A 26,523-nucleotide genomic window follows, 5' to 3' on the forward strand; every position below is an offset into this window, starting at 1 on the left:
TGAATGAGGCTGGACTGGGGAGGGGCATGAGAGGGCTGAAGCGGGGCCGCAGAGGCTTCTCCAGACTGTCACCCGGCCAGTGGTGCCCAGACCGGCTCATAGCCACTTGCAAGAGCTGATTGGCCGATTGTTCAATTTCCCGGGAATTTCGTGAGCCAGTTGGTAAACACACCCATTGTTAAAAAGTGAATTCTATAAACTTACAATTAATGAATCTTCTTCAAAACTAAGAAAACCCATCCTCAGAACTCCTCGCTTCTTGATGACGTGGCTGTAGTTTGCTGCCAGCTGTGGCCACGAGGTCGTGTACGCCCACGGACCTGTGTGGTGACACACTCCCTCGGGCCTCTTCCCGACTCCGTGAGCGGGTGCAGGGTGGGCTCGTCGCTAGCTTGAGACTGACTCCGATGGGAGCATTTACACCACGGCAAGTGGCCAACACTGCAGATTAGGGCTCCCCACAGTGCCCCCCGGCCCCAGGCTGGCGGCTGAGCCCCCCCCCCCTCCCCTGCCCCCAGACTGGCGGCTGAGCCCATGCCAAGCACTTCGCCACGCTGGCTGCTCTGCCCTCTGCCCTCCTGCCCCTGACTTCCGCTGATGGAACCCAGCCGGAAGCCAGCTGGTCAGGGCACCAGGCTCCCGGGGCTCAGACTGAGACGGAGCAGGTAGGGAACAGGTGCGGGAGAAACCGATGGGCCGCAGTTGGCGTGCCAGGCCTCTGCTGTCAGGGTGACAGAAGACACTTAGTGACCCCCGGCCCCTTCCGCGTGGGGTGGACATCTGTGCGGGGTCTCAAGCCTCCTCAGCGCTGACCCGGGCAGCCAGCTGGGAACTGGCCCTTCCACTGGGGAGGCTCCGGCCAGGGCTCACATTACGTATCAGAGGACGTCAGACCCGAGTAGCAAAACCCTGTCATATTCCTTAGGATAACGATAGCATCTTCTTACTCTAAGAAAGCGATGTTCCTGTTCTGCCCGACGCGTCGCCAGCATCCTCACATGCCAAGGGTGAGTGGTCTGCAGGCCAAAGCTGTGCCACGGTCCCTGGAGGGCTTGCGGGAACACAGACTGCCCGGCCCCCCGCCCGATGCTCTGATCCACCAGAGGTGGCGTTGCGATATCATAAGAAATACGTAATTTGGGGGGCGCCTGGGTGGCTTGGTCGGTTAAGCGTCCGACTTCGGCTCAGGTCATGATCTCACGGTCCGTGAGTTCGAGCCCCGCGTCGGGCTCTGTGCTGACAGCTCAGAGCCTGGAGCCTGTTTCAGATTCTGTGTCTCCCTCTCTCTCTGCTCCTCCCCTGTTCATGCTCTGTCTCTCTCTGTCTCAAAAATAAATAAACGTTAAAAAAAAAATTAAAAAAAAAAAAAAAAAAGAAATACGTAATTTGGTCTTTACCCCAGGCTCCTGGCCAGAGCGCCTCCAACCTTTGTGGTTTTCTGACTGATAAACGTGCTCGGAGCATCCTTGATTCTAAGAGTCGATCTTTAACCCCAGTTCCGACGCAGATGCTCTGGTGAGATCTTTCCTGGGTGATGGGGGCGTCCTTCGTTCCAATGAGGTGACCCTGGGTGGCTCCAGGACAGCTTCAGGATGGGGCTGGTTGCCGAAAAGACCACGATTCGGCCCCACCCCTCATCCTCCTGGTAAGGGAGAGGGGCTGGAGGCTGGGTTCTTGGTCCATCCTGCCTGTGTGATCAAGCGTCCATAAACGTCCTTCACGTATGCGTTGTGAACACGTCCTTGTGCCAGGAAGGACACACCCAGCTCCACAGGGACAGAAGCTCCTGTGCTCGGGACCCTCCCAGACGTCACCCTGTGCATCTCTCAATCTGGCCGTTCACTGCCTTTGTAATAAATCAGTGATCGTAAGGAAACAGTCTTCCTGGGCTCTGTGAGCCGCTCTAGCAATTAGTGAACCTGGGGAGGGGGTCACGGGAACCTCCGATCGGAGCCAAGTCAGACAGAGTGTGGGAGACCGGGGACCCACCCCTCGCGATTGGTGTGTGCCCTCAGGGCATCTGTGGGACTGAGCCTGTAACCTGTGGGGTCTGTGCGGGCTCCAGATAGCATCGGAACGAATTGAACTGTGGGACACCCGTCTGGTGTGTGAGAACCGGTCGGTGTGGGAAACACCCACACGACTGATGTCAGAAGTACCGGGGGATTGAAAGGAAAGGAAAGAAAACAGTTATTCTAGGGGTGCTGGGGGGCTCAGTCGGTTGAGTGTCTGGCTCTTGATTTCAGCTCAGGTCATGAGCTCATGGTTTGTGGGATCGAACCCCGTCCGGCTCTGTGCTGACAGCCAGGAGCCTGCTTAGGATTCTTTCTCTCCCTCTCTCTCTCTCTCTCTGTCTGTCTCTGTCTCTCTCTCTGTCCCTCCCCTGCCAGGATAAATAAACAAACATTTAGGAAAAACAAAAGAACACGGTTTTCCTAGACAGTGAGTCTGGTGTGGGGCCTGAGAGCGTCCTGAGCTCCTGGGCGTGATCCTGAGAACACACCGACCGGGGTGGGCTGATCCATAAGGCTGCTCCCCCACAAATAAAAGGGTCTCGCTGTTTTATCACACCAAGCCAGGCGTGTGGCCAGGTGGACCAAGGGGACACCCGTGGGTCAGGGTTTACGTTGTCTGCAGAGAGGGGGCCCCCCCCCCGAGGCCCAGGAAACCGGAAGGTCGGCACAGAGTGCTCAGGACCCCTCCAGGGGCGAGGCCAGGGCATTGCCCTGGGGGAAGAAGCCTTGCTGGCAAAGTGCACCCGGGCTGAGGACAGAAGCGACAAGTGGAAAGACAGATGCTGGCGGAGAGAGGAAAACAATGACACGGGGACAAAGACGCTGGCCATTGAGGCCAAGGGATTCAGGCTCCTGGGATCTGCCTCTCCGAGGCGACGTCTGGAACAAGCAAAGGAAGGCAGAGACGAGAGAGAACATCCTGTGTGATACCTTTTAGAGCAAGTTCAAGGACAGGCAGCGCTAATCTTTGGGGACAGAACTCAGACGGAGAGCGGGGCGTGTTCCCCGTCTTGACCTGGGCGGCGGTCACACGGGCCTACACGTGTGCAAACATTCATCGAGGTGCACACTTAAGCCGTGTGTGCTTTGCCCAAAGGGGGTTACACCTGGGTGTGTCCACCCAGACTCGGCCTCACTGACTCATCTGTTGCACGGTTCCCGAGGCCTCCTGTGTGTGAGCTGTGTCCGTGGCCCGGCCACACGGCATCCCCACCCCACGGCAAGCCCGGGGTCCTCAGGAGAGCCTGAGCACAAGTGGCCTCCGGGAACCAGGGGAATGTGGGCCAAAGACGCTGGTCAGGGCCTGGGGAACGTCAGTGGGTCGCCAAGATGCTCCAGTGAGATGTGACAGCACCGGGAGGGCACTGGAGGGACGTGTGCTCCGGGCAGAAAGGACAGTTCGTCCAGGAGGACAGAAGTGATGTGTGTTCAGGGAACCGTGAGCCTTCGGTCTGGCAGCAACGTGAGGGTCAAGGTGGGAGAAAGCCAGCATCTCGGCTGGGGAGACGGGAGGGCCCCCGCGGTGCCAGGCTTTTCCCCTAAGGGCAGAGGCTGGTCTCCAAGGGGTGTTGGCGCCGGTGGGGGCCAGCCGAGGCGCAGCTGCAGAGAGAAAGCCGTGTGCACACTCGCCCTCCCTGTGACCCAGTGGTTCCGCTTTGCTCCAGATAAACAAAAGCAGATGTCCACACAAAGGCTCGCGTGGGAACGGTCACAGCAAAAAGCTGGAAATAGCCAAATGCCCAGGAAATGGATAAACCAGCTGTGCTGTGTGCACACTGTGGGACTCTGCCCGGCAATAAAAAAGCGGGAGCCACTGACCCACACATCCGTGCGAGTGAATCCCAGGGCCACGAAGTTGAGCGAAAGATCCAGACACGAGAGACAACATTCCGTGAGGTTCCATTGGTGTCCAGATCCAGAGTAGGCAACACGAATGCCTGGGGACAAAAGTCAGGAAAGGGGTTGATGGAGAGGACCACACCCACATGCCCTGTGACCTTTCTCCCCATGGCAAGCCCCACCCACCGACACTTTGACCTTTCTTATCTGCCCCTCACACCCCACAACACACGCACACACACGCACACACGCACACACAGCATCCTGGAATCCGGCTCGTCCCAGATGGAGCTTCTTCCTGGGAACAGGAAGTGGCCAAAGCCTTGATTCTTTCCTGGGACGGCTGCCACAGCATCTGACCCATGCTTGCCCTCATCCTCCCCACCACCTTTTCACACTGCAGGCCTGATCCCGTCACCCTCCTCCGGGGTCTCTCCTTTGCTCTTGGGGAAAAGACCAAAATCCCTCCATGGCCACCAAGCCTGCATGATCCGGCTCCTGTGAGCCTCCCCCACCCCCACCCCCCACCCCACACTCAGACACACCACCCTTTCAGTTTCTCAAAACTCTCCTTCCAACCTCAGGGCCTTTGCACCTGCTCTTGGCCTCACCTGCAAGACTTTTGTCCCTAGTCAGTTCTTATACCCCCGCCCGCTTCCCAGCCCGGTTGTCTGTCTTGGGCAGCTTTTCCTCACACTGCCCAACAGGTCAGTCTGTGAGAGCACGCCTATGGACTTAACCTCCCCACCGGGTCATCATCTCCTTGAGGGAAGGTCTGTGTCTTTCTCCCCCATCGTATGCCTGCTTCTCAGCACAGCGCCCAGCAAGAAATTCCTGCTGAGTCCCTGAAGGGCAGGGGGGCTCTGAGCTCCCTCCCTAGAGGTCACAGACCTTTCCAGGGGTCTTGGCTGAATTCCAAGGCACGCTCCTGCTGTGGGACCCCAGAGGAACCGCTTCCCCTCGCTGACCCGAGCTGCTCCACCTGGGAGATGGGGTGCCGGGCTCCTGGGACAGCTCCCTCTGAGCACAGACATCCTCGTGCCTGGGACTCTGTCCCGGAGCACCCGGGTGAAGGAAATGTCGAGGCCCTCGGTGAGCCACAGAGGTCTCAGCGCCAGGAGGCCACAGAAGCAGAGGAAAGGCTAGACTCGGGAGTGCAGTCCTCGACCGCCAGAGAGAGGTGCACAAGCCCATCCTTGCACGGACTCGTGAGGGGAGTCGAGCCAGGCCCAGCCTGATGACATTTAGTCTCCATGCCGTGGATTCCACCGTTGAGGCCAGGATCGCCTCGAGTGCAGGAACTGTCCCAAGGTGAGGCCGGGGCGGGGGCGGGGGCGGGGGGGAGGAGTGTCGGGGGCTCTGCTTGTGCAGTACACATGTCAGCAGATCTCTTCAAGCCCAGACAGCCGGGCTGCTTCTCCACGGCACCAGACATGCAGGGCCTCCAGTGCCCTGCCCAGACCCGACTGCGCCCGCCGCCGGCACCGCCCCTGCGCAGCAGAGGGCAGGCGGCAGAGGGGGTCGGGTGGCAGGCTGCCCGGCGTGCTGGGGAGAAGTCGGTGCAAGGGGCCTGGGGCCTGTCAGGTCCTGCCGGATGCGGCCCCGCGAGCAAGGCGGGGCCCCTGTCTAGTCAGAGAGGCACCTCTGTCCCGGCCGCTCGTCCCGGGGCCCGCGTGCCACAGGTGTGCAGGCAAGGAACCATCCTGCTGTCCTGCTGCTGGAGACGGTGGCGGTGATCGCGACCAGCAGCCAGGAGCCAGCCAGGGTTCCGTTTGGTTCCAGCTCAGGGTGGTATCGAAGGAGACTAAGTAGGTCTCCTTTCCTCCAAACGGAAACCGCTCGCGCAGGTCCTATGGAAGGAGCTGGGCGACGGGGAAGGGAGGCCGCCGCGAGGGGGCCGCCCCTCCCCGTCTCCCATCCCTCTGTTTGAATGTGGCCGCCGCCGAGAGCTCCTGCCTCGGGGGTGATGGGAAAATGCCGAGCACCTGCCTGGGGTCCGGTTGGGAGGGACGACGTCCTAGCTTTCATCCCGTTTGGCCCCACCTTCGGCCCCTCCCCCCCGGGGCGCCACTCCTGCTCCGGCCCCCCCAGCCCCGGCCCTGGGCCCCACGCCAAGGGGGCTCGTCAGCTGCTTTGCAAGATATTCACGGGGTCGAGGCCCCGGGGGCTCCACAGTCGCAGCCAGAGGGGGGCAGTCCCCGGCCCCATGAAGATGCGTCCTCTAAGCGCCGCTGGGCTCCGCCGCAGAGAGGGCGCCACCCTCACGGGGTAGTGGGGGCGCAAGCACCCGAGCAGGCTGTGCTACGGGGACGGCGACGGCTCTGTCCTGGCCTCTGCCCTCCCTCCGCGACCTCCCCCCATCCCCAGACTTCTGACGTCGTCTCTTTGCCAGCAGCGGCCGTGCTTCACACCCCAGCCGAGACCCCTCGGGCCCCGCGCCTCGGCCTTCTGTGCCCAGCCGGAGAGGTCCACAGGCACCTCAGGCCGCAAGAGCGTACGTGGCCACCCCCACCCCCGTCTCCCCCCTTCTTCGGCTTCTCCCCGAAGCGGATGCCCCACCTGCCACCGTCCCACACGTGGCCCCCATCAGGAAAACGTTCTTGATGCCTCCCTGCCCCTGCTCACCCCCGGGGGGCCGGCGGGGGGGGCCGGGTAGCCTGAGTCCGCCTTGGTGGGAATATCCACACCACAGGGACTGGCAGGTGCACACACCAGGGCCCTGCTCTCAGAGGGGTGAGTGGTTCACGCTGAGCCAGGCAAGAGGCTCACCTCCAGTGTCGGTCTGTCACCAAGTCCCGCTGACGCTGGCTCCAAAATGGATCCCATCCGTTCTGCACCCACACGGCCGGTACCTTGGTCCAAGGCAGCTTCGGCTCTCACTGGACAGCCCCCACTCTGCCCAGGGCCTCCGGGGGCTCCCCGCTGCAGCCGAGCTTGTCTCCCAACCCCTCAGGGCCCCCCCCTCACCCTCCCGTCCTCAAACAAGGCAACCACCTCCCACCCTGGGGCCTCTCCTGGGAGCACGTGTGTCCTGCGCCCCCAGACCGCCCCACCCCGGTTCTCTGAGTGGCCAAGCACGCCTCAGCTGACACACGACCTCTCCAGAGCGGCTGCCGTGACACCCATCGCCCCCACCCTCGAATGCCCTCCAAAGCCCCTTCTCGTTTCTCCCCTCCGACTCTGGGCCCTTGGGCACGGAAGCGTTTGTCGCCTTTTGCCTCGTCTGCTTCATGGCTGGGGGGGCTCCAATGGTTAACAGAGCACACGTCTACGAAACGCAAGCCCCAGTGGCCCTGCTTAGTCTGAGCAGCGGGAGTGGAGACCGAGCGTGGAGAGGCTTGCCCAGAACCACAGGAAAGCAAGGCAGGGTCAGGGGCATGGCGGGCAGAGCAGGGCTCCCTGGGCGCCTGGAAGGAGGGCGAGGAGGCCCTTCCGGTCAGCTCCAGCAGGGGCCTGCCTGCATCTGAGGCCTGAGGGCAGTGGGAGCCCCTGGAGGTGGTCCAGCAGGGGAGTGCCGGCTCTCATTTGCAGTCTGTGAGCTTGCATGAGACCCTGCGGGCCTGTGGGGCCTCAGCGGGAAAGGACGGGGCTCCGGAATCCCGTCTCCCACTTGGGCCCTGGAGCCCCGAGGCCGTCTTCGTAGGACTTCCGTGCTGGGCACCAGTGCTGTTCTGCAGGGAAACGTGCAAAATGCTCTTGGAGCTGTTCTCCTGTCCTGTCCTGTCGCTGGGAAAGGTCCGATCACATGACACTAAGTTAAATCCCGGAGGCCCTGACCCCACCTGCCCGAGAAGACAAGGCCCCGTAAAACCTGATAACGGTGGCAAACAAGGCTTTTTTTAGTAGCACGTGGGCCAAATGAAACAAAGCGAGTGATGCCCACCCCCACCCCCCGCTCCCCGGGGCCAAGGGGCAAAAGCCACAGACGCCAGAGACAAAACAGCTCGGGAGCGCCAGCTCCGCTTCTGGCCTCTGGGTCCAGGACAATAAACCTGGGCCGCTCGGGAAGGGCCCGGAAGCTTGTTGGAAAGGCTGGTCAGATGGCCCTGGCAGCCCAGAGTCTGGGGGGCTTCCTTCCGCTGCAAGCCTATTTCTCAGCATGCCAAGGGGCCTGGGGCTTGCAGGTCGACGGCAGGACCCTCAAGGGCAGGGACCAGGAGGTGGGGCCCCAGTTTTCCGACAGACGAGGCGCCAGCTAAACCTCCAGCCCTAGAATGCAGGTTACTTACGACTTACGAGCCTGTAGGGAGAGAGGCCCTACACCCCCAAGGGCCTAGCGTGGGCTCATCCAGAGCAGTCAAATCAAAGGACTGTGCAGGCGTAGGCAGAGCCTTTGATGGAATTTCTCGTCCTCTCCTTCAGCAGCGAATCAAAACCTGGCGGGAATCACCCAGAAGCCTCGTGAAAGTGCAGGTTGTGGGGCCAGGGCGGGGGCCTGAGCCTCTACGTTTCTGATGAGTTCCCAGGTGCTGCTGCTGCTGGTCCGGGGACCACATTTCCAGAACCACTGGCCTCAAGGACGTTTGGGGGGAGTGGGGCTCTGGGCTGGGTGGCTGGAAAACGAGCAGGTCCATGTAAATGACCGCCCAGAATGAGAACGTCTGCATGGTGATACACAGAGGGGAGGGGTGTCCGCCTCTCCCTGAGGACCCACAGCCTCCCTGAGGACCCATGAGCTACCTGGGGGACAGGTATTATCACCTCTGTACTACAGATGAGGAAACTGAGGCTCGGAGAAGTGAAGTAACGACCCCAAAGACACATCAGAGCTGATGCACAACCCATGGTCTCTGACTCCACAGACAGTGTGCTCCCCTCTGCCGATGGGGGGACCGTGTCTCCCGGAGGAAGGAAGGACCTCTACTGGTGTGCCACAGGGCTCTGTCTTCAACCTCGGCCAATTCCCAGGGGTCACCTAAGACTGAAACATACGTCAGGCACGCCCGTCCATGCGCCTGTGACATAAAGAGGGCTTTATTCACGTTCGGCAGTGTTTCCAGAGGCTATCTGGAAAGTCTGGAAGCAACAAGACTCATTAATTCATTCAGTCACTGTTTACTGAGCCAGCACTGTGTCCCAGGCCCCGTGCTGGACGCCTGCAGTTCATCTGTGAACAAAACACAGAAGGCCCTCGGCTCAAAAATTGTCTCCACTTAGGATGACTATTGGTGTCTGTTATGCAAAGGTAATGGGAATTCGAATTCAAATCCAGCTGAGACTCCTTGGCCTCCGCCGTGGGCCCAGCTTCCTCTTTTCTCCCCAATGTGTTCAGGTTCCTGCCCCCAGGCCCCTCCCCCCGCCCCCCTCCCCCCCCCCCCCCCCCCCCCCGTGGCAGGAATCCCCACCGTTTCCGGTCCGCTTCTCCTGTTTCTATCACCCTGAACTTCCACGTTGGCTTTGGCTCCCGACCTGCACTTTTCAAAGGCTGGGCCTTCGCCACCACGCGCAGACCCACGGTCAGCAGCGGGCGCGGGAGACGCTCACGGCCTTTGCTGTTAATATCGGCGCCTTTGCGGGGGGGACGTGGGGGGAGGGGGTCTCCTGGCTTATCGTAGCTGTTTCCCACGGGGGGGGGTCCCCGGAATTCCGGGCTCACGATGTGGCGGTGCAGATGCCTGGGCGGTGGCCTAGAACCGAGTCGGGGAACGTGAGTCGCGTGCGGTAAATGAGTAAGGGGACGTAGCGGTGCGTCCAGTGGTGGGGTCGGTGGTTCTTTGGGACTCCGGCCAGACCCCCACCGGGGTCACCAGCAGTCCTGGTGGTCTGGCTCCTCTGAAGCCGATTCCTCTTTTAGGCCTCATGACTCTCCCCGCAGCTGCATGCCGAATGTGGTTGACAAGGGACCAGCCGCCAAGGTGGGAGGGGCTCCTCCCCCAGGGCCAGGGGCTTTCTGCTCGTCCCCTGCAGCTGCCAGGGCAGAGGCTCCCGGCCCCGCTGCACACGGGGACTCCCCGGGGCCAGCTGCACCCCAGCCCAGCGAGGTCAGAATCTCTGGGACCGAGGCCTGGGCGTTAGTATAGCTTTAGGTTCTCGCCGGGCGAATCCCATGCGCAGCGGGGCTCTACAGTTCTGCTCTGCCATCGGCCTCTCACATGCAAGACGTGGAAGCTCAGAGGGGTTAAGTCACCTGCCCAAAGTCACCCAGCTGAAAGTGATGGGGTCAGAGTCCCCATTTGTCTCCCTCCTGGGCAGAACCCCCTGTCCACCCTGACTGTAGGGCAGGTACATTGACTCTCCTGCCGTAACTTTCCCCCTGGCTTTTCAGGAGGAGGGGGAATCGGGAGGCAGAGAGTGTGGCCACAGGCTGGGGCTGAGCCCCGCCATCAGACTCTCCTCTGGGGGCCAACCCCACACTCCGCCTGTGGTTCCTGAGCCCCACCCCAGCTCTCTCCGTGGGTGGGAAGAGGGCCCAGCACCCCCCCCCCCCCCCCGCAGCTTTGACCTCGTCTCCCCAGGCATCTGTGGTGATTCCCTGGGTCGTGAACCCCCGCTGGCAGCTCCCACCGCTGTCCTGGGGCAGCCTGCGTGGCCCTGCCACCAGACAGACAGATTTCATTCCGGGTCCCCTCTGCCACCCCGTTGGAAACAGTGGCCTTGGGCAAGTCTCCCTGGGTTTCTTCATCTGTAAACTAAACTTGTTGTTGAAAATATTTGCCCACCCCCTGGTTGTGGGGAGTCAGTGAGATAAGGTGGTGGCAAAGCTCTGTAAGTGGGGAAGGCAAATATTAGCTCTACTGTCATGTGCCGGAAAAGCCTGGTCCCGTTGTGCCAGGGCAGCTGGAAGAACCCGGTCACAGTCCCATTCTAACCGCACGCCGTGACTTGGGGTCGCATCTTACATTCTCTGGGCCTCAGCTTCCTCACCTGTAGCATGGGAAAATAAGAGTCCCGTGCAGACTTTTCTCACTGGACTCGTGTACTGATTAAACGCATCTGTCCCCAAAACGCCTTACAGTGTGGGCACCTCAGAAAGAGGGCGACTGTGGTGGTAGGTAGGCCCTTCGGGAGAGTTCCCGGGCCATGCCTCTGTGCTCCAGGCAGGAAGGAGACTTTGTCCCTTCCTTAGTTCATGGTCTTCCTTTTCCCCCGGAAGGGTCCAGACTCTGCAGTCCCAGCCCCTGGCTCAAGCCCCAGTTCTGTTGCTCATGCTGTGGGCCCTCAGGCTCAAGACTGGCCTCTCTGAGCCTCAGCTGCGCGTAAAGCACTTTCTGTCCACGCCTGGAGGTGCCTGGCCAGTGGCAGTGCTCTGGGAGCCGCCACGGGGAAAAGGGAGGCGGAAGGGCCAGAAGCAGCCCCTGGGAATAATCCTAGGACCTTGTGGGGAGAGAGAAATCGCGGTTTTGACAGGGGATCCTTCCAATGTCAGGACCCCCAGAGGAGTGCCCCGAAGCCAGCCTGTCCTCACTTCCACTGGTTCCCCGGCACCCAAGCACCTGCAGGGAGCTTGGGGGAGGCCCGGGGGAGCGGGGGGCTGCTGTGTCTGAGCTCCTTCTAACTGCTGGGCCCCTCCCTCTGCTGTCACCACCTTGCAAGGCCAGTGCCCAGATGGGAGAACTGAGGCTCAGAAGGGAAACGCCTCTCCCAAGTCACCCTGTCCGGCTGCTTGCTGCACTGCGGACGCCCGATGGGTGTGATTCCTCAAGGACTGAGAGTGTTCCTGGAACACGGCGGGACTTTCGCTGCTAAATCCAGGAATGTCCCGGTTTGCTTGACCAGCCAGCAGCAGGTGCCAATGTCCAGTAAAAGCCTAAAAAGGGCCACATGCATATGCATTTTCCAGATGCCACACTAATCACGTAAAAAGAAACAGGTGAACACTATTTTAATGCTTTGTCTTATTTAACCCAAGATGTCTAAAATATTCTCATTTTACCATGTAACCCATATAAAAATGATTGAGACATTTTCCCTTCCTTTTTTTTTTTTTATTGTACTCTTCAAAACCTAGTGTACTTTATGCTTACGGCTAGATTTGCCAAATAAAATAGAGGCTGAAATTAACTGAATTTCAGATAAACAATGAAAAAAAATTGTTTTGTCTAAATGCATCCTAAATATTGCATGGAATGTATTTACACTCAAAGCTTGTATCTTATCTGCAGTTCGGTTGCCTGGGGGCCTGTATTTGTGTTTGCTACGTCTTGCAACCTTCATTTCAGCACATCTGGATCTAGGCGCTCATATTCCAGATGCTGAAGGGGACGGGGCAGGTGTGGAGGGGTCGGGGCACCCAGTGGAGTCCCAAGAGAGCCAGTCACCCAGAGTCAACCTCCACAGACCTGCCTTCCCTCTCCATGGTCCCCAACCACCGTCCCCTTGTCACCCGTGACATTTATCTATGTCTTGGCCAAGCTTTTTGGAAGCAAGTCAACACATCCTATTTCCCACAATCTCCTGGCAGATAAACAGGCGACGGGGAAGAAAGTCCACATCTCGCCCACAATTCTCTGTATCAGCAGATTTTCAAAATCCGGAAAAGGGATCAGGGCTAGCGGGGGCCACGAGGCAGGTCAGGAGGAAGGACAGGCCAGACCCAGAGATGGGGGACCCGGGCGCCCACCTCCTTCCCAGGCTTTCCTTTCTGGACCCCGAACCTCATTCTCGCCCCACGTGGGCTGAGACGCTCCAAGTGGGAACCTCTGACCCGGGGTGTCTCTCTCTGCCTCAGTTTACACATCCAAACACACTGGAAGTTCCAGACCAGAGCCCTGGGATGGGGAGGTGGAGACGACGAGGCGGCCGGGCAAAGATACAGCCTGCAGCAGAGGTATGTCTGTGGAAGCCGCAGTCCCCAGGCTGTCCCTGGGCTCCTGGTGCGTGGACGGTGCCCGTTCAGAGTGTCAGGGAGCGTTAGAAACAAGACCACGGCTGGAACGGCCACAGCCGTTGGAAACAGCCACGGCCCAGAGAGGGAGGCCACAGCCAAGGTCACACAGCACACCTACAAGGGGCTAGAAGCCACCCAGGGAGCCGCAGCCCAGAGCAGTGGGTTTGCCGCTGACCACCCCCCCCCCCCAACCTGCTATGTACCGTGTCATATAGGACCCCGCGGAGCACTGCTGCTCAGGGGCCCGGGACTGTGGGTGCCATTTTCCCGTGGGCAAAGCGAGGCTCCAGGGGGGCAGTGCCTTAGCAGAAATCACCCAGCCCGGGGGGCTGCGCCCAAGCCCAGCACCCAGCAGGCCATACTCGGTGCAGCCCAGTCTGGCCCATCATGCGATCTGTGGGGCCCAGTGCAAATTGGGAGAATGAGGGACCCCTCATTCAAAAATTCACAAGGACTTTCTTTTTTATTATTACTTTTTCATGTTTTATTTATTTTTGAGAGAGAGAGAGACTGAGTACGAGCCAGGGAGGGGCAGAGAGAGGGAGACAGAATCCGTGAAGCAGGCTCCAGGCTCCGAGCTGTCAGCGGGGCTTGAACCCGTGAACCACGAGATCATCACCTGAGCTGAGGTCGGATGCTCAACCGACTGAGCCACCCAGGCGCCTCTAATAAGGATTTTAAAGCGGCGACAGCAGAGCTTTAAAGCAAGCCCAGGGCCCTTCTGAGAGTGGGGTCCCGGGCACAGGGCACATACCCAGGAGCCCCCAAGGAGGAGAGCGCAGGCCGGAGGCAGGGGCTCCCCTCAGGCGTAGCCTTTGGGGCCGCCTTCCCAGCTCATGACCCCTAATCTCCTCCCTGAGCCCAGGGTCTCCCTTCTCAGCCTGCTCTTCGCACTGCCCCCCAAACCCTCCACCCACCCCCAGCCTCCAGCCCTCCCTGTGCCAGCTCACCTCCCTCCCTCTCCCCCATCCTCTCCTCCCCCCACTCCGTGGCTTCTGTCGGTCCATCTGTCCCTGCCGGTCTCAGCGGGACTCTGTATCCTCAGAGGTTGTCTTTCGTTGGTGATACCAACGAAAGATACCACACTCTGTCCCCAGTAGAGCCTCACAATCTGACCTGGTCCCCGCCCTCCTCGTCCCCCCACCTCACCTCCCTGCGCATACCCTGTGCTGTGCGAACCCCAGCCCCAGCCCCTGTGGCCACCAGGACCAGGAGAGAGACATCACCTCGGGCACAAACTATAAGGGGCACCAAAGCATTCCATGATCAAGACCCACGGGTCTTGTGTTCCTGCAGTATTTTTAAAAATCAAGAGTAACGCCAAAAATCCAAGATGAAGAAACATAGCAAGGTTTTAAATGAAGACAGCATCAGTATTGTGATTTTTCTTTGTGCTCAGGCTCCAATATGGCTCGGCACGGTTACAGATCCTGTTTGGTTTTGAAATTGTAATCTTTTGTGTATCCTTCACGTTTGGCATTGTTTTTTGATTTTTTATGTTTATTTATTTTTTTAAAGTGACCTTTACACACAATGTGGGTCTCGAACTCACAACCCCAAGGTCAAGAGTCGCACGCTCCTCCGACTGGACCAGCCAGGCGCCCCTAGGTTTGATTTTCCAAAAAACCTTGCACTAAAATACTATTTTCTTCATCACTGAGTGTTCTCGGTGCACCCTTAAATTTTGCACGCAAGGCGAGTTCCCCCTTGCCTGCCACAGGCCCCTCCGGCCAGGAAAGGATGAGGGGGCGGCATTCACGTCAATAATGAAAATCACAGCTAATGTGCACTGAGGTCTGTGGGCCAAATAGTGTCCCAACCCTCCCTCCCTCCCTCCCTCCTTCCTTCTTGAGCGCCTACTGTGTGCAGAGCAGCATTCTAGATTCGGGATAAAGCAGACACGGAAACACTCCCCTGCCCACGCAGGACCCACCTCCTGGTCTGGGGAGACAGACGATGAAATAATAGTAAGGGTCAGCAAACCGTAAGGCGTGCAGAGAAAGAATAAGGAAGAAAGGGGGACTTGAACTAGGGAGCCAAGGGTGACATCGCTTACATACCACGCCCAGCCCAGGGGGGGAAGCCTGTTAGCCAGCCCCGTTTCTGGGATGAGGAAGCTGAGGCAGCTCGCCCAGGAAGTGGCAGAGCCCGGGGTCTCACCCTGGGCAGGCTGATGTCAGGAGGTTGGTCACTGGGTCGGGTGAGGCGGAGTGGAGAACAGCCGGCGGCGGGTGCGGGGGGTGGGTGGGCACCAAGTGCAAGCAGGGTGTGTGGCTTTCTCCACTCCCAACACAAGGGCCACCTCCAATTTTGGGAAGGCTGTCTTCCCTCCCTAAGAGAAAAGGCCAGGCTGGCTCGGTTGGGGGTCCCTTGGGGCCTCCGTTTACTGACTGAGCCCCAGGGGTGGGGGCCAGCCTGGCCACCCCCACCCCCACCCCCGCCCTGGCCGGTGGGGGCCCTTTAAGGCCGGTCCTGGGTCTGGTGCAAGTTCATTCATCCAGGGGCCCCTGCTGACTCACGCTTATGAAAGTGATTTTCCTGGCCCCGCCCCGCCCGCCCGCCTCCTCCCAGCCCGTGAAATACCCTCGCCTCCCTGACTCGCACAGCCTGCTCGGTCGGGTCCCCACGGGGCAAAGGCAGCCCGCTCCCCGGTGGCTCTGTGACCCCGGCCCTCCAGGCGCCCGCCAGGTCAGGCTCCCCGGGTTCCCTGCAACGCCTGCGGGTCAGGTGAGTGGCCTGGGGGCGGGAGACAGGGGCGCGGCTGGGCAGGGGGGCCGGCAGGCCCCACTAAGGAGCTCTTCGGGCCGCCGCCGGGTTCCTCCTCCGCCCCTGCGGGCCATGACCATCTCCAGGTGCCTGGCACCCTCCGTCCCCGCCGCCGCTGTCGCCGGTCCACGTGATGCTGCTCTTGGCAGGAAAGAGGCGTGGTCAGCCCAGCGCGCTGCCCGGCGAGGCCCCTGGGTCCTGCAGCCAGGCTGCTGGGCCGGGTGCTTCTCCCGGCCTTCCGGGCCGCCCCGGGGGGTCCCCAGCACTTGGCGTCTGACAGAAGGTTGGGGTGCTGAGAACCAGGGGTCTGGGAGCCTCTGAACTCCTGGGGCTCAGGAGGGGGACGCTCCAAAGGGAGGGGGTGCAGGGGGTGTGCCCAGGCTGCCGGCAAGTGGCCCTTGTGTCGAGGGACCCCCCTCACCTTCACCCTGCCCCGCAGCCTCGTGTCACTTTCTTGGTGGCAACTGTCATCGTGCAGTCTTTTCCCCGGTTATCCACGGGCAGGCCTCGCACTCGAGGCCATCATCTCGGACATTCCCCAGGCAAGACGGCGCCTCTGTGCCCCGGGGTGGGGGGCGTCATCAAAGTCAAATGAGCAAAGGGCCTCCGGAGGTGCCCAGTAAGTGCGGCCGAACTGGTGCCTCAGTGTCTCCGAACAGTTTTAAGCCTTCCTCCCCCGGAAAGTGCCTGTGCTACAAACTTCAAAGAAACATCATTTACAGATGCCATTATTTCCATTCCTTTGATGCCAATTTGCTTCTGGGAGTTAGAGTCAGTCTTTCATGGGAGCTTTTTTGCTGTCCAGGCAGCGCGGGCCGGGCGGGGGGGTGGGGGGGGCACTCAAAGAAAAAGTTAACATTAAAAAGGTGCCCATGCCAACACCACAGCACTAAAAAGCATAACTGGGATGGGTGTGGTTTCAGGTCGCCTGCTGTCAGTAGGCAGTGTGTGCCTTCTTCCAAGGTCATGAGAGCTTTTGGCTGCTCAGGACCTTGGGACGCTGCACAGGAGTGTCCCCTGGGTCGTGACCTCACATGGGTGGCATCCAGAGGCCGCTGGGAGCCCTGGACTCGGATCCCAAGAGCCCTGGTGGTAACTGGGTTCCTCCACCTTCCGGGAAGCACAAGAAGAGGGCAAACGAGGGCTCGGGGAGTGCCCCTCTTCACTGGGGGTGGGGACACTCAAGGGACAAGAGAGGGGACGGGCATGCCCAGGGCGGGCTCGGGTCCCTGGGAACAGGTTGCGTGCTCGTTTCGGGGGGTTGTGGAGGGTCTAGGTGAACCCAAACCACGGGTGCCAAACCCTCATTCTATCACCCACTGGCTCTGTGACCTCAGGGGCATGGCCTCACCTCCCTGAGCCTCAGTTTTCACATCAGTGAAGTGGGTTTGCATGAGAATGAAAGTTGCTAAGGCACAGCTTTCAGCAAGGACATCACCTGGGTCCCTGTTGTTCCTGGGGACAGTCATGAGGAGGGGTGGGGCCCTGGGGCTGTTTGGCGGTTCCGGGAGAAAGTGTTCTGGGAACTACAATCCTGTTCCCCAGGGCCACCAGGCTCACCCGGTGCCCAGCGGTTAGTGAGACACTGCTCCCTGCCAGCTGGGAACGTGGACCCGTGGCCTCCCTCCCCACCAGCAGAGGGGACAGGGCAGAAGGATGAGCCCGGCTGGGAATGGCCCCCGTCACACTCCACTCTGGAGAAGGGCTCGCTGGCCTCAGCTTGACTATCTGTAATATGGGAGCGAGCCTAAGAGTACGTATGACAGTGCATGCTGCTAATTAAATAAGAATCAAATTAATGTGGATAAAGTGTTTAGAACATGCTTGGTACCTAGCCAGCTCCATAGAAGTCCAGAAGTGTTAGCCTTTTGTGTCGTTCTTGTTAGTGGTGGGGGGGGTCACCCCCAAGTCCTCTCCCCTGGGCCCAGCAGCGGCATGGAAGGCTGTTTTCAGGGGGCCCGAGAGCACCGAGGAGGGAGTCCCTGACGTGCCCCCTGAGGTGCCCCTTCCTGCCATGTGACTCCGGAGACATCCTTTAACCTCTAGCCTCCCTTTTCCTGCCAGGTGGAGGTGACACGGCTCACCTCTCAGGGCCTGCCTGGGAGTGGGGGCTGCTGTTTCTGTCACTGTGCACGCATCAGAAGTCGTATCCTGGCTCTGTCACATTCTGTCGGCTATTCACGGTTTTTTGGACGAGTGTGAATTAGTCGCCCACTTTTCCAAATCAGAGAATGCACGTAGAAATCCAGATTTCCGCCTTCTCCGGGAGAATTCTGATGGCAGTGACCCTGGGCCCCCCTCCCTGGGGCCATATGACCACCCACTCACTTTGTACGTGTGTGTGACCCTGTGACAAGCCCCGGGTCTCCCTGGGGCTGGCCGGGGTCACGCATGGTGCACCCGGGCAAAGCCTGGTACCAGTTAGCCCTGGGTTTAAGAGGCAGTTTTGTGGCACTGAGCGACCTGTGCGTCCCCTCTGGGCTCCAGTTTACGCATCTGTGAAATGGGATCATAACTGACAGAGCTTTCTGCGTGGGGCCGTGTGAGCAGAACACGGGAAGAGCTAGGCCGGTGCTAACGGCCACCCATTCCTGACGCACTCGTGTGGGTGCTGCCTTGGGGCCCTCAGGACGGCAGGGTGTGGACAGTGGGCGAGCCCGGGGGCCCCTCTTAGCTGGGTTTGGGGGACGTGGAGGGAGAAGGGGAGTCTGGAGCCTCCTCTGCACCTGCAGCGTCAAGAACGGGGTCTGCGTCGCTGTGAGCGATGCGGGCCTGCGGCCAGCAGGGGGCGCTGGTGCTCCAGAGACCAGCCAGCTTGGAAGACTTTTCTCCAAACCTAGTTCCCCAGGGCAGGGGCGGGGGGGGGGGGGCAATTCTCCACAAGCCCACCTGTTCCAACCGAGTCCCCTGGAGCAGGCAGTGAGCCCTGGTCCTTTCTCGGCAGCACATTTTGCTCCAGCCGGTGCTTCACGGCCGTCACCTCACTGTGTCCCCCAACAGCCCTACCGGGTGGAGACTGCTACTCCCACTTTATAGACGAGGAGCCTGACCCAGAGAGGTCTGGGAATGGGCCCCTGGTCACCAGCTAGGAAGCGCCGTGCTAGGGCCTGGTGATGGCTCCAAAGTCCACTGGCTGCTCAGAGACCTGAGGGCTGGACCGGGGTGGGGGCGGTGGCTGTCACCACGTTGTCGGCCAGGGCTTGCCCCTGGGTTGAGAAGAAGAGGCCTTGCAGAAGGTGGACGGGAAGCTTTGGGTGTTGTCACTGCCCGCCGATGAGATGGGGCGAGTGGGGTGCAGCTCAGATGTGGAAGTGACCGGGTCGGGAGAGGGGACTGTTCGGAACGGAGCAGGTGCGAGGAGGGGAGAAGGAGCAGGGGAGCGGCATCTTGACTGGCCTCAGGGAGGATCTTGGACTTGACCCTGAGGGCCAAAGGACAATACCCCGTAGCTGGGAAGTGCCTGCATGACACCCAAGGCTCACCGAGTGGCCCTTCCTCTCCCCCAGATCAGCTGCCGGCTCCCAGCCCCCCACCAGCCCCAGCCATGAACAGCCGCAGGAGGGACCACCTTGGCACCGACCATTCGGAGCCCCTCCCAGTCCTCATCATCGGTGAGTGCTGCCCGGGGCAGGGGGAGGGGACACGCTGAGCCCCTAGAGTGGAAGGTCAGGAGCCAGGCAAGCCCAGGCCTGGCCTTTCTTTACCACCGTTGCCTTTAAAATCGGCCACTGAGTTGTATGGAAACCGATTTGACAATAAATTTCATATTTAAAAAAAAAAAAAGTTAAATGGAAAAAAAAAAAATTGGCCGCTGAGCATTCACGGTGCGCCTGATGAGGTGCCCAGCAGCTTATAAAATGCCGTTCCCGTTCCCTGTAATCCCTCCAGGAACCCAGGGGCCAGAGCAGAACCATCACTGAGGTTGCCCGGCGAGAGCGGAGGAGGGGGGTGCAGGGGGGAGGCCTGGTCCTAAGCCCACGACAGTCCCTGCGCCTGGCCCTGTGCTAGGTGCCCGCATGAGGGGTTACGGCTGAAGCATGTGGTTCCTGCCTCAGGGCTGCCCAGTGGGAGACGGGCGGCCCCTCCCCCGTGCGAGCCGAGATCCGAAATGGCCATTTCTGTAAATCAAAAAGAGTTGAAAGTCAGCGATTTCATACGGTTTGTCCTAATTCCACACACGAGTAATCTTCTCAGCAGCACAAGATAAGGAGGAGGGGAAAGACCGATAAGAAACGATGTCACGAGGTTAAATGCCCAAGAAGTGCCACGCACAGGCGGTGTGAGTCATTCAGGCCCGGGGAGCAGAGACCCCCACAGGTGGCTCCGCACCCCTCCTCCGCGCCCCTGCTCTCACCCCTGCAGAGCACGGGACAATCTGTGCTCTAATATTTTACTCGTCTATGTGACATCCCAGACGGTCAGCTCTGGGCTAACGGGACTAGTTCTTAGTGGTCTTAGAATCTCCGTCACGTTGCTGTGTGACCACAAGCAAGTTACTCAACCTCTCCGAGCTCCCGCTCCCTCCCGGGATGAAAAGGGGGAAAGGGTAGCGTGCACCCACGAATGTTATCGGGAGAGAATGGGGGCCGAGGCACGCACGACAGGGCGTCAGTTTCCTATTATTCGGTTGTTAAAATCCCTTGACACATCGCAAGTGCTCGATAAATGCCAGCGATTGTCGTGAGAGTAGTACAAGAGTACAGCGCCCGGCGCATAGTAGGCTCTCAACGATCGTTCAGTGCTTCAGTCACTGGCCATTGTTACGCACAGCGGCCAGCTCGGCTAACAGCGGAATAGATGTTCTGTTTTTACGAACGAAAAGCAATAGACGTTCTGTTTTTACGAACGAAAAGCCAATCGATTGACAAGTCAGCTCAAGACCAAAGCCCTCGGTACCTCTGACCCCACCCTGTCTCCTCAGGCAACGGCCCCTCAGGCATCTGCCTGTCCTACCTGCTGTCCGGCTACACCCCCTACGTGAGGCCAGATGCCGTCCACCCGCACCCGCTGCTGCAGAGGAAGCTCGCCGAGGCGCCGGGGGTCTCCCTCCTGGACCAGGTGGGCCAGAGCTCTGGGGATGGGGCAGGGGGCACGCACACCCTGGGGAAGCGGGGCAAGAACAAAAATACGCGGCGGTTAGACCACAAGACCACGTGAGGAAGGCGAGCGGCCGCAGGGGCCGGCGCGGAAATCGTGCCAGGAACCAGGGCCGTCTTTCGCGATCGGCAGCTGCGACACCAGCTTCCCTTACGTCCCCTAGACCAGCGGGTGTAAACCGGGGGACGATCCTGCTCTCCAGGGCCCCCTCGGCCATCCCCGGGGACAACGTCGGTTGTCTCAACGGCGGTTACCCTACACGCTCCCGCCACAGAGCGCGAGCCGGCCCCGCACAGTTGAGAAATCCCGCCCTGGGTAGTTCATTTCACTAGCCCCTGCCCCAGGGAGCTCACCAATCCTCCATCCACGCCCCTGGCCTTCCAGAAGGCCGCTGGCTGGCCACCTCCTCCTCCCAGCATTTTCCCCTCCTCCTAGCCCCTCCCACCCTCAAGCTGGTGGATGAGGAAGCAAGCTGGCATTTGGTCTAGATCGGCATCTTTCAAAATGCCTTCTACAGGACACCGGTTCCTCAGAGAAGACGTTCCTACTCCAGGAAGTCTGAGAGATGCTCGGGTTTGGCAAAACTACAGGGAAATTCGGCTGCAGGACTTGTCAGAGCCTTTAACATGCTGCCGTGCCTTTATCTCCTAGTGAGAGGCAGCACTTTCCGGGTCTGTCTGGCCACCCTGATACTAGGGTGGGAATGCAAAACCGGGCAGCCTTGGTCCAGTGGCCCCTCTGACCCGTGCACCCCCTCCAGGACCTGGATTACCTGTCTGAAGGCCTCGAAGGCCGGTGCCAAAGCCCCGTGGCCCTGCTCTTTGACGCCCTCCTGCGCCCAGACACAGACTTTGGGGGAAACATGGAGTCCGTTCTTACCTGGAAGCACCAGAAGGAGCGAGCCATCCCCCACATGGTCCTAGGCCGGAACCTGCCTGGGGGGGCCTGGCATGTGAGTGGGGGCCGGGAGAGGCGGGCGGGGGGGATCTGGGCTCAGTCTACCCGGAGTGTCGGAGAGATTTCCTCCCAAAGATTAGGACTCTTCCATTTCCTGCCTATTCCCTATTCCCTCCCCCTCCTGCTCTACCCACCGCCCCTCTGCCTCCCTCCCCACCTGCCCTTTCTGCCCCCTCCCCAGCTAAGGCCTCCCACCCCCTGCCGACCTGCTGGGCTAGGGGCTAGGAGAGGCCTGGACCAAAGGACTCCTTTTGCCCACAGTCCATTGAAGGCTCCATGGTGACCCTTAGCCAAGGCCAGTGGATGGGGCTCCCAGACCTGCAGGTCAAGGAGTGGATACGCAGGAAGCGGAGGTGAGGCAGTTCTGGAAAGCCCCGGAGGGTGAGGAGGGCGGGGTGACCCGGGCCTGCCCCCATGCGGAGCCCAGGAGCCAGAGGGAAAGGGGCTCAGGGCCACCAACGCCGCCCTTCCTCCTGCCCGGGGCGGGACACTGAGGCCCCGGTGGCAAGAGGGCCGCCCGGGGCTGGGCTCACCCCAGGACTCCCCCCCAGTCCTCCCGCCTGGCCCACAAGCCTCTGACGGGGGGCCTGGGCAGCATCCCAGCCCCTGTGGGAGGGGGACAGCTGGTCCTGCCCTGGGGCTCCGACCAGGCTCCCCTCACCCCCACGTCCCTGCCTGTCGCTAGCCCATGGTGGGGGGGTAGTTCTGTCCATCTTGTTTCCTGCTCCGTCGTGACCTCCCTGCACGCTTCTGACCATCCTGGGGGAACAGCTCATTCCCTGAACAAACAAGTCCCAGCCCCTGCCCTGCCTGGGGAGCGAGGCAGAAAGTTGCCCAGGGCCTCGGGGTCGGAGGGGGTCGCCGCGCGGGTGGTGATGCCCTGTCCCCTCCGCCCCTCACAGGCCTCTTGTCTCCCACCCAGCCACCCCGTTTCACAAAGCCTTTGTGTCCCTGCAGACACCCAGGCTAGCGTCGTGACGTGTTAACAGACAGATGGGAACTTAGGTTGTAATTGTAGGCGTGCCCTTTTATAGCCTACTTTTCTTTTTTTTTTTTTTTTTTTAATGTTTTCTTATTTATTTTGAGAGAGAGTGAAGAACAAGTGGCGGAAGGGAAGAGAGAGAGGGAAAGAGAGAGAGAGACTCCCAAGCGGGAACTGCACGGTCAGCACAGAGCCTGGCTCGAGGCTCGCGCTCACAAACCGTGAGATCGTGACCTGAGCTGGGATCGAGAGTCGGACGCTTAACCAGCTGAGCCTCCCAGGCGCCCCTCCTTTTATATTCTACTTTTAAATTTAACGCTCTGGCCTCAGGATTTCACCCCGTGAGGACAGTGTTCGTAACCAGCCTTTTACATGGCCACGTAATATTCCCAATTCAGCACTTCTCCACCTACTCCTGTGACTATTCTTACTCACAGCGGGGGCCCTGAGCTGAGGCGGGGTGGGGGGAGGCCCACACCCACAGCAGGTGCCTTCCCTACCCCTGGGCTGCTGCTGCCACGGTTCCTAAGCCCTGCCCGGTCCCGGCTCGCCTTCTGTCCCACGTGCCCTTCTTAGAAGGAACCCTGGAGGTAACACCTCAGGCCCATTCTTTGAAACCATTTTGACTCCGAGAAGGGCAAGTGACAAGTTCACAGAAACAGACCCCAGGGCTCCGGTTTCAGAAGCAGGCTAGCGAGCTGGGCCACGAGGCACAGCCTCGGGGGACACGGCGTGAGCTCAGGCCACACTCGGTCCCGTTGGGGGAGTCACAGAGGATTCTCCTGCAGTGAGAGCCTCCTTAACGACACGCCCACACTCGGGGAAGCTGGCTCCCCTGAGGCCGCACGGGTCGCTGGAGAGAGGAGCTGAGATCATGGCAAGCCTGTCCCTCAGCCACCCTCGATCCCGGCCCTGCGGTCATTGCCCTGGGAGGGGCGGTGATAACAGCGACGACAAGAGTAACAATGCTGCAGTAAAACAGTCTCTCCTGTGGCTGTGTGTGCTGGGGATGGTGCTCAGTGCTGTACCCGGGTTATTTTTTACCCGGTTATTGTCTACTGAAGTACAGCCTACTTACAGAAAGGGCGCAACTCAAAGGCACACAGGCAGAGGAAATGTCTTGAAGCGGACACACCTGCATTTCAGCTGCCCAGAGTCAGGAACTAGCTTCCCTGCCCCCGAAGGCCTCCTCATCCTGGTCCCCAGTATGGTGACAGTCCCCATCCCAGACCCCTTCCTCCTGCCCGGGGGGGACCTCTCCTTCCCCTCCCACCCCGTGGATCAGTTTTCCCTGTTTCTGAACTTTATAGACATGGAATCCTCCTGTTATTTTTTTTTTTAAACATTTTAAATCTTTATTTTTGAGAGAGAGAGAGAGAGAGAGAAAGAGAGGCAGAGTGTGAGTGGGGGAGGGGCAGAGAGACACCGAGACCCAGACTCCAAAGCAGGCTCCAGGCTCCGAGCTGTCAGCACCGAGCCCGACGCGGGGCTCGAACCCACAAACCGCGAGATCGTGACCCCATCTGAAGTCGGACGCTCAACCGACTGAGCCCCCCCAGGCGCCCCGGAATCCCACCGTATTTACGTGGGTCGTTATTTAGTCCTTGGGAGTAATAACAGTGGCTGCGGCTTAACCTGTCCCTTACTACCTGTCAGGTTGTTTCCTAAAGCTTCTGGTCACATGACCCTCTAACCCTCTCTGCAACCACATGAACTAGAACCACCACCACCGTCCTCCCCGCTGTGTAGATGAGGACACTGACACACGGAGGGCTTCAGGCACAGAGCTCACCGGCAGCAGAGCTGGGATTTGAACCCAGCCCACCTGACTCTGGTGGCCACACTCTCACCACGGCCCACCGCCGGCCTGGTCACCCCCCCGATGGCCCCTTTGTGGCCCCCACACCCCAGTCTGCCCTCTGACACCCCCGCTTCCCCAATCCTTCCCTTCAGAGGCCTTCGCAACAGCCGGGCCACGGCTGGGGACATCGCTCACTACTACAGGGACTATGTGACCAAGAAGGACCTGGGTCGCAACTTTGTGTCCGGCGCCGTGGTCACGGCCGTGGAGTGGGGGACGTCTGAGTCCGGCGGCTCCGGGGGCCGGGACCCCAGCCCCCTCTTCCAGGTGAGCGGCTTCGTGACCACCGAGGACCGGAGCCGACGGCCCTTCTCCCTGTGCGCCCGCAACGTGGTCCTGGCCACGGGCACGTCGGACAGCCCGGCGCGGCTGGGCATCCCCGGGGAGGCCCTGCCCTTCGTCCACTATGAGCTGGCGGCCCTGGAGGCGGCCGTGAGGGCGGGCGCGGTAACCCCAGCCTCCGACCCCGTCCTCATCGTGGGCGCGGGGCTGTCGGCGGCCGACGCGGTCCTCTACGCGCGTCACTGCAACATCCCCGTGATCCACACCTTCCGCCGGCCCGTGGACGACCCCGGCCTGGTCTTCAACCAGCTGCCCAAGATGCTGTACCCCGAGTACCACAAGGTGCACCAGATGATGCGGGAGCAGTCCATCCTGTCGCCCAGCCCCTACGAGGGCTACCTCAGCCTCCCCGAACACCGGCTGCTGCTCTTTAAGGCCGACCGCCAGGCCGTGTTCCGGGACCGCGACGGCCTCCAGAAAGTCTTCGGGGTCGCCCTGGTGCTGGTCCTCATCGGCTCCCACCCCGACCTCTCCTTCCTCCCCGGGGCGGGCGCTGACTTGGCCATGGACCCCGACCAGCCGCTGAGCGCCAAGAGGAACCCCATCGACGTGGACCCCTTCACCTACCAGAGCACCCGCCAGGAGGGCCTGTACGCCGTGGGGCCGCTGGCTGGGGACAATTTTGTGCGGTTCGTGCAGGGCGGGGCCCTGGCAGTGGCCAGCTCCCTGCTGAGGAAGGAGGCCAGGAAGCCACCCTAACACCCGGCCTGGCATCCTCGTCCCCAGGCCCTAAAGAGGAAGGGAGATTACACAGCCCAGCTAGACGCCCCAGTGAGCGGAGGGGGCCTCCCCTGGCGGGAGAAAGAGGGGCCGCGAGCCCATGCAGCAGGCCTCCCCGATGAAGATGAGTGGGGGACCCAGGCAGTCTGCGCGCAGACCAGTGCCCGGGCCGGGAACAGAAGCCGCGGGCCGGCGTAGGCTGGGATCTCGGGTGAAAGCCGCTGGTACGAGCTGGGGTCACCAGGGCTGGCTGAGCACAGAGCCAAGAGGACTGCAGGCCTTGCTCCTTCCAGAATCAGGTCCCAATTAAACCCAGTGCCTGCCTCCACTCATGTGTCTTGAGGATTCTGTTGCGTGGGGAGGGGGCTGGGTGTCGGGGGGGGGGGGGGCACAGGGCCATGTGGGAGATCCTCGGGCGGGGGAGTTGTGTGACAAGGGATGGTCCCGCACATGGGGGTACAGCTGTGGGCGGGAAGCGGGGGGAGGCCGTGTGCGGGGAAATGGTATGCCGGGGAGGCCTTCACGGCCCCTGCCCACCCCTCCAGTCTAGTCCCGGCCCTTCTCCCATGCTCCCTCCCGGCCACACGCTTTTCAGTCCCTCATGCTCCCGTGCTTGCACCTGCCACAGGACCTTTGCAGGGGCCGATCTCTCGCCCAGGACACTTTCCCTCCTCTCTGACTCCTCTTCCTTCCACTCTCTCAGCCTAAGCCCATCACTTCCTCCGGGAAGCCTCCACTGCCACGAGCCCCTCCGTAGCCACCAGGATAGTCCCCCGTTCACGGCCCAAGGTTCTGCCTCTTCATGGCAGTTCAGCTTTCGGGGTTGGTTTATCTGTGGAATCGCTCCCGTATCTGACTCTGCCCACCAGGGTGTAGGTTGCAGGAGGCCAAGGACACCACCCCACCCCCCCAGCCCTGTCTGTTCTGCTCACTAGTGGAACCCAGTGCCTCCAACGGGCCTAGGACCTAGTGGGTGCTCCTTAACTCATCCTTCGGACCCGTTGAGGATGAAGGGATGGCTGGATAGATGGATGGATGGATGGATGGATGGATGGATGATGGATGGATGGATGGATGATGGATGGATGGATGGATGGATAGATGGATGGATGGGTGG

The 26,523-nt window shown here is 60.5% G+C and overlaps 1 protein-coding gene across 5 annotated transcripts in view; it reads left to right on the forward strand.

Moving 5' to 3' along the window:
• Positions 1 to 25,734, forward strand: part of OSGIN1 (oxidative stress induced growth inhibitor 1) — a 32,025-nt gene extending 6,291 nt beyond the window's left edge. For 2 of the 5 annotated variants that reach the window (XM_060650020.3, XM_081791568.1), the window contains exons 2-6: positions 18,954 to 19,058; positions 20,369 to 20,505; positions 21,305 to 21,496; positions 21,763 to 21,854; positions 24,437 to 25,734. In XM_060650020.3, coding sequence (XP_060506003.2) covers positions 18,992 to 19,058; positions 20,369 to 20,505; positions 21,305 to 21,496; positions 21,763 to 21,854; positions 24,437 to 25,385 — 1,437 coding nt within the window. In that variant the 5' untranslated portion in view covers positions 18,954 to 18,991 and the 3' untranslated portion in view covers positions 25,386 to 25,734. Of the gene's footprint in view, positions 1 to 12,522; positions 12,622 to 15,254; positions 15,409 to 17,175; positions 17,201 to 18,953; positions 19,059 to 20,368; positions 20,506 to 21,304; positions 21,497 to 21,762; positions 21,855 to 24,436 lie in introns of those variants that run through there. The other 3 variants (XM_060650022.3, XM_060650019.3, XM_060650021.3) reach the window with 3 other exon arrangements.
• Positions 25,735 to 26,523: the final 789 nt, after the last annotated feature.

Source organism: Panthera onca, chromosome E2 (assembly GCF_046562875.1).
Source record: "Panthera onca isolate mPanOnc1 chromosome E2, mPanOnc1 haplotype 2, whole genome shotgun sequence".
In the NCBI taxonomy this organism is placed as follows: Eukaryota; Metazoa; Chordata; class Mammalia; order Carnivora; family Felidae; genus Panthera; species Panthera onca.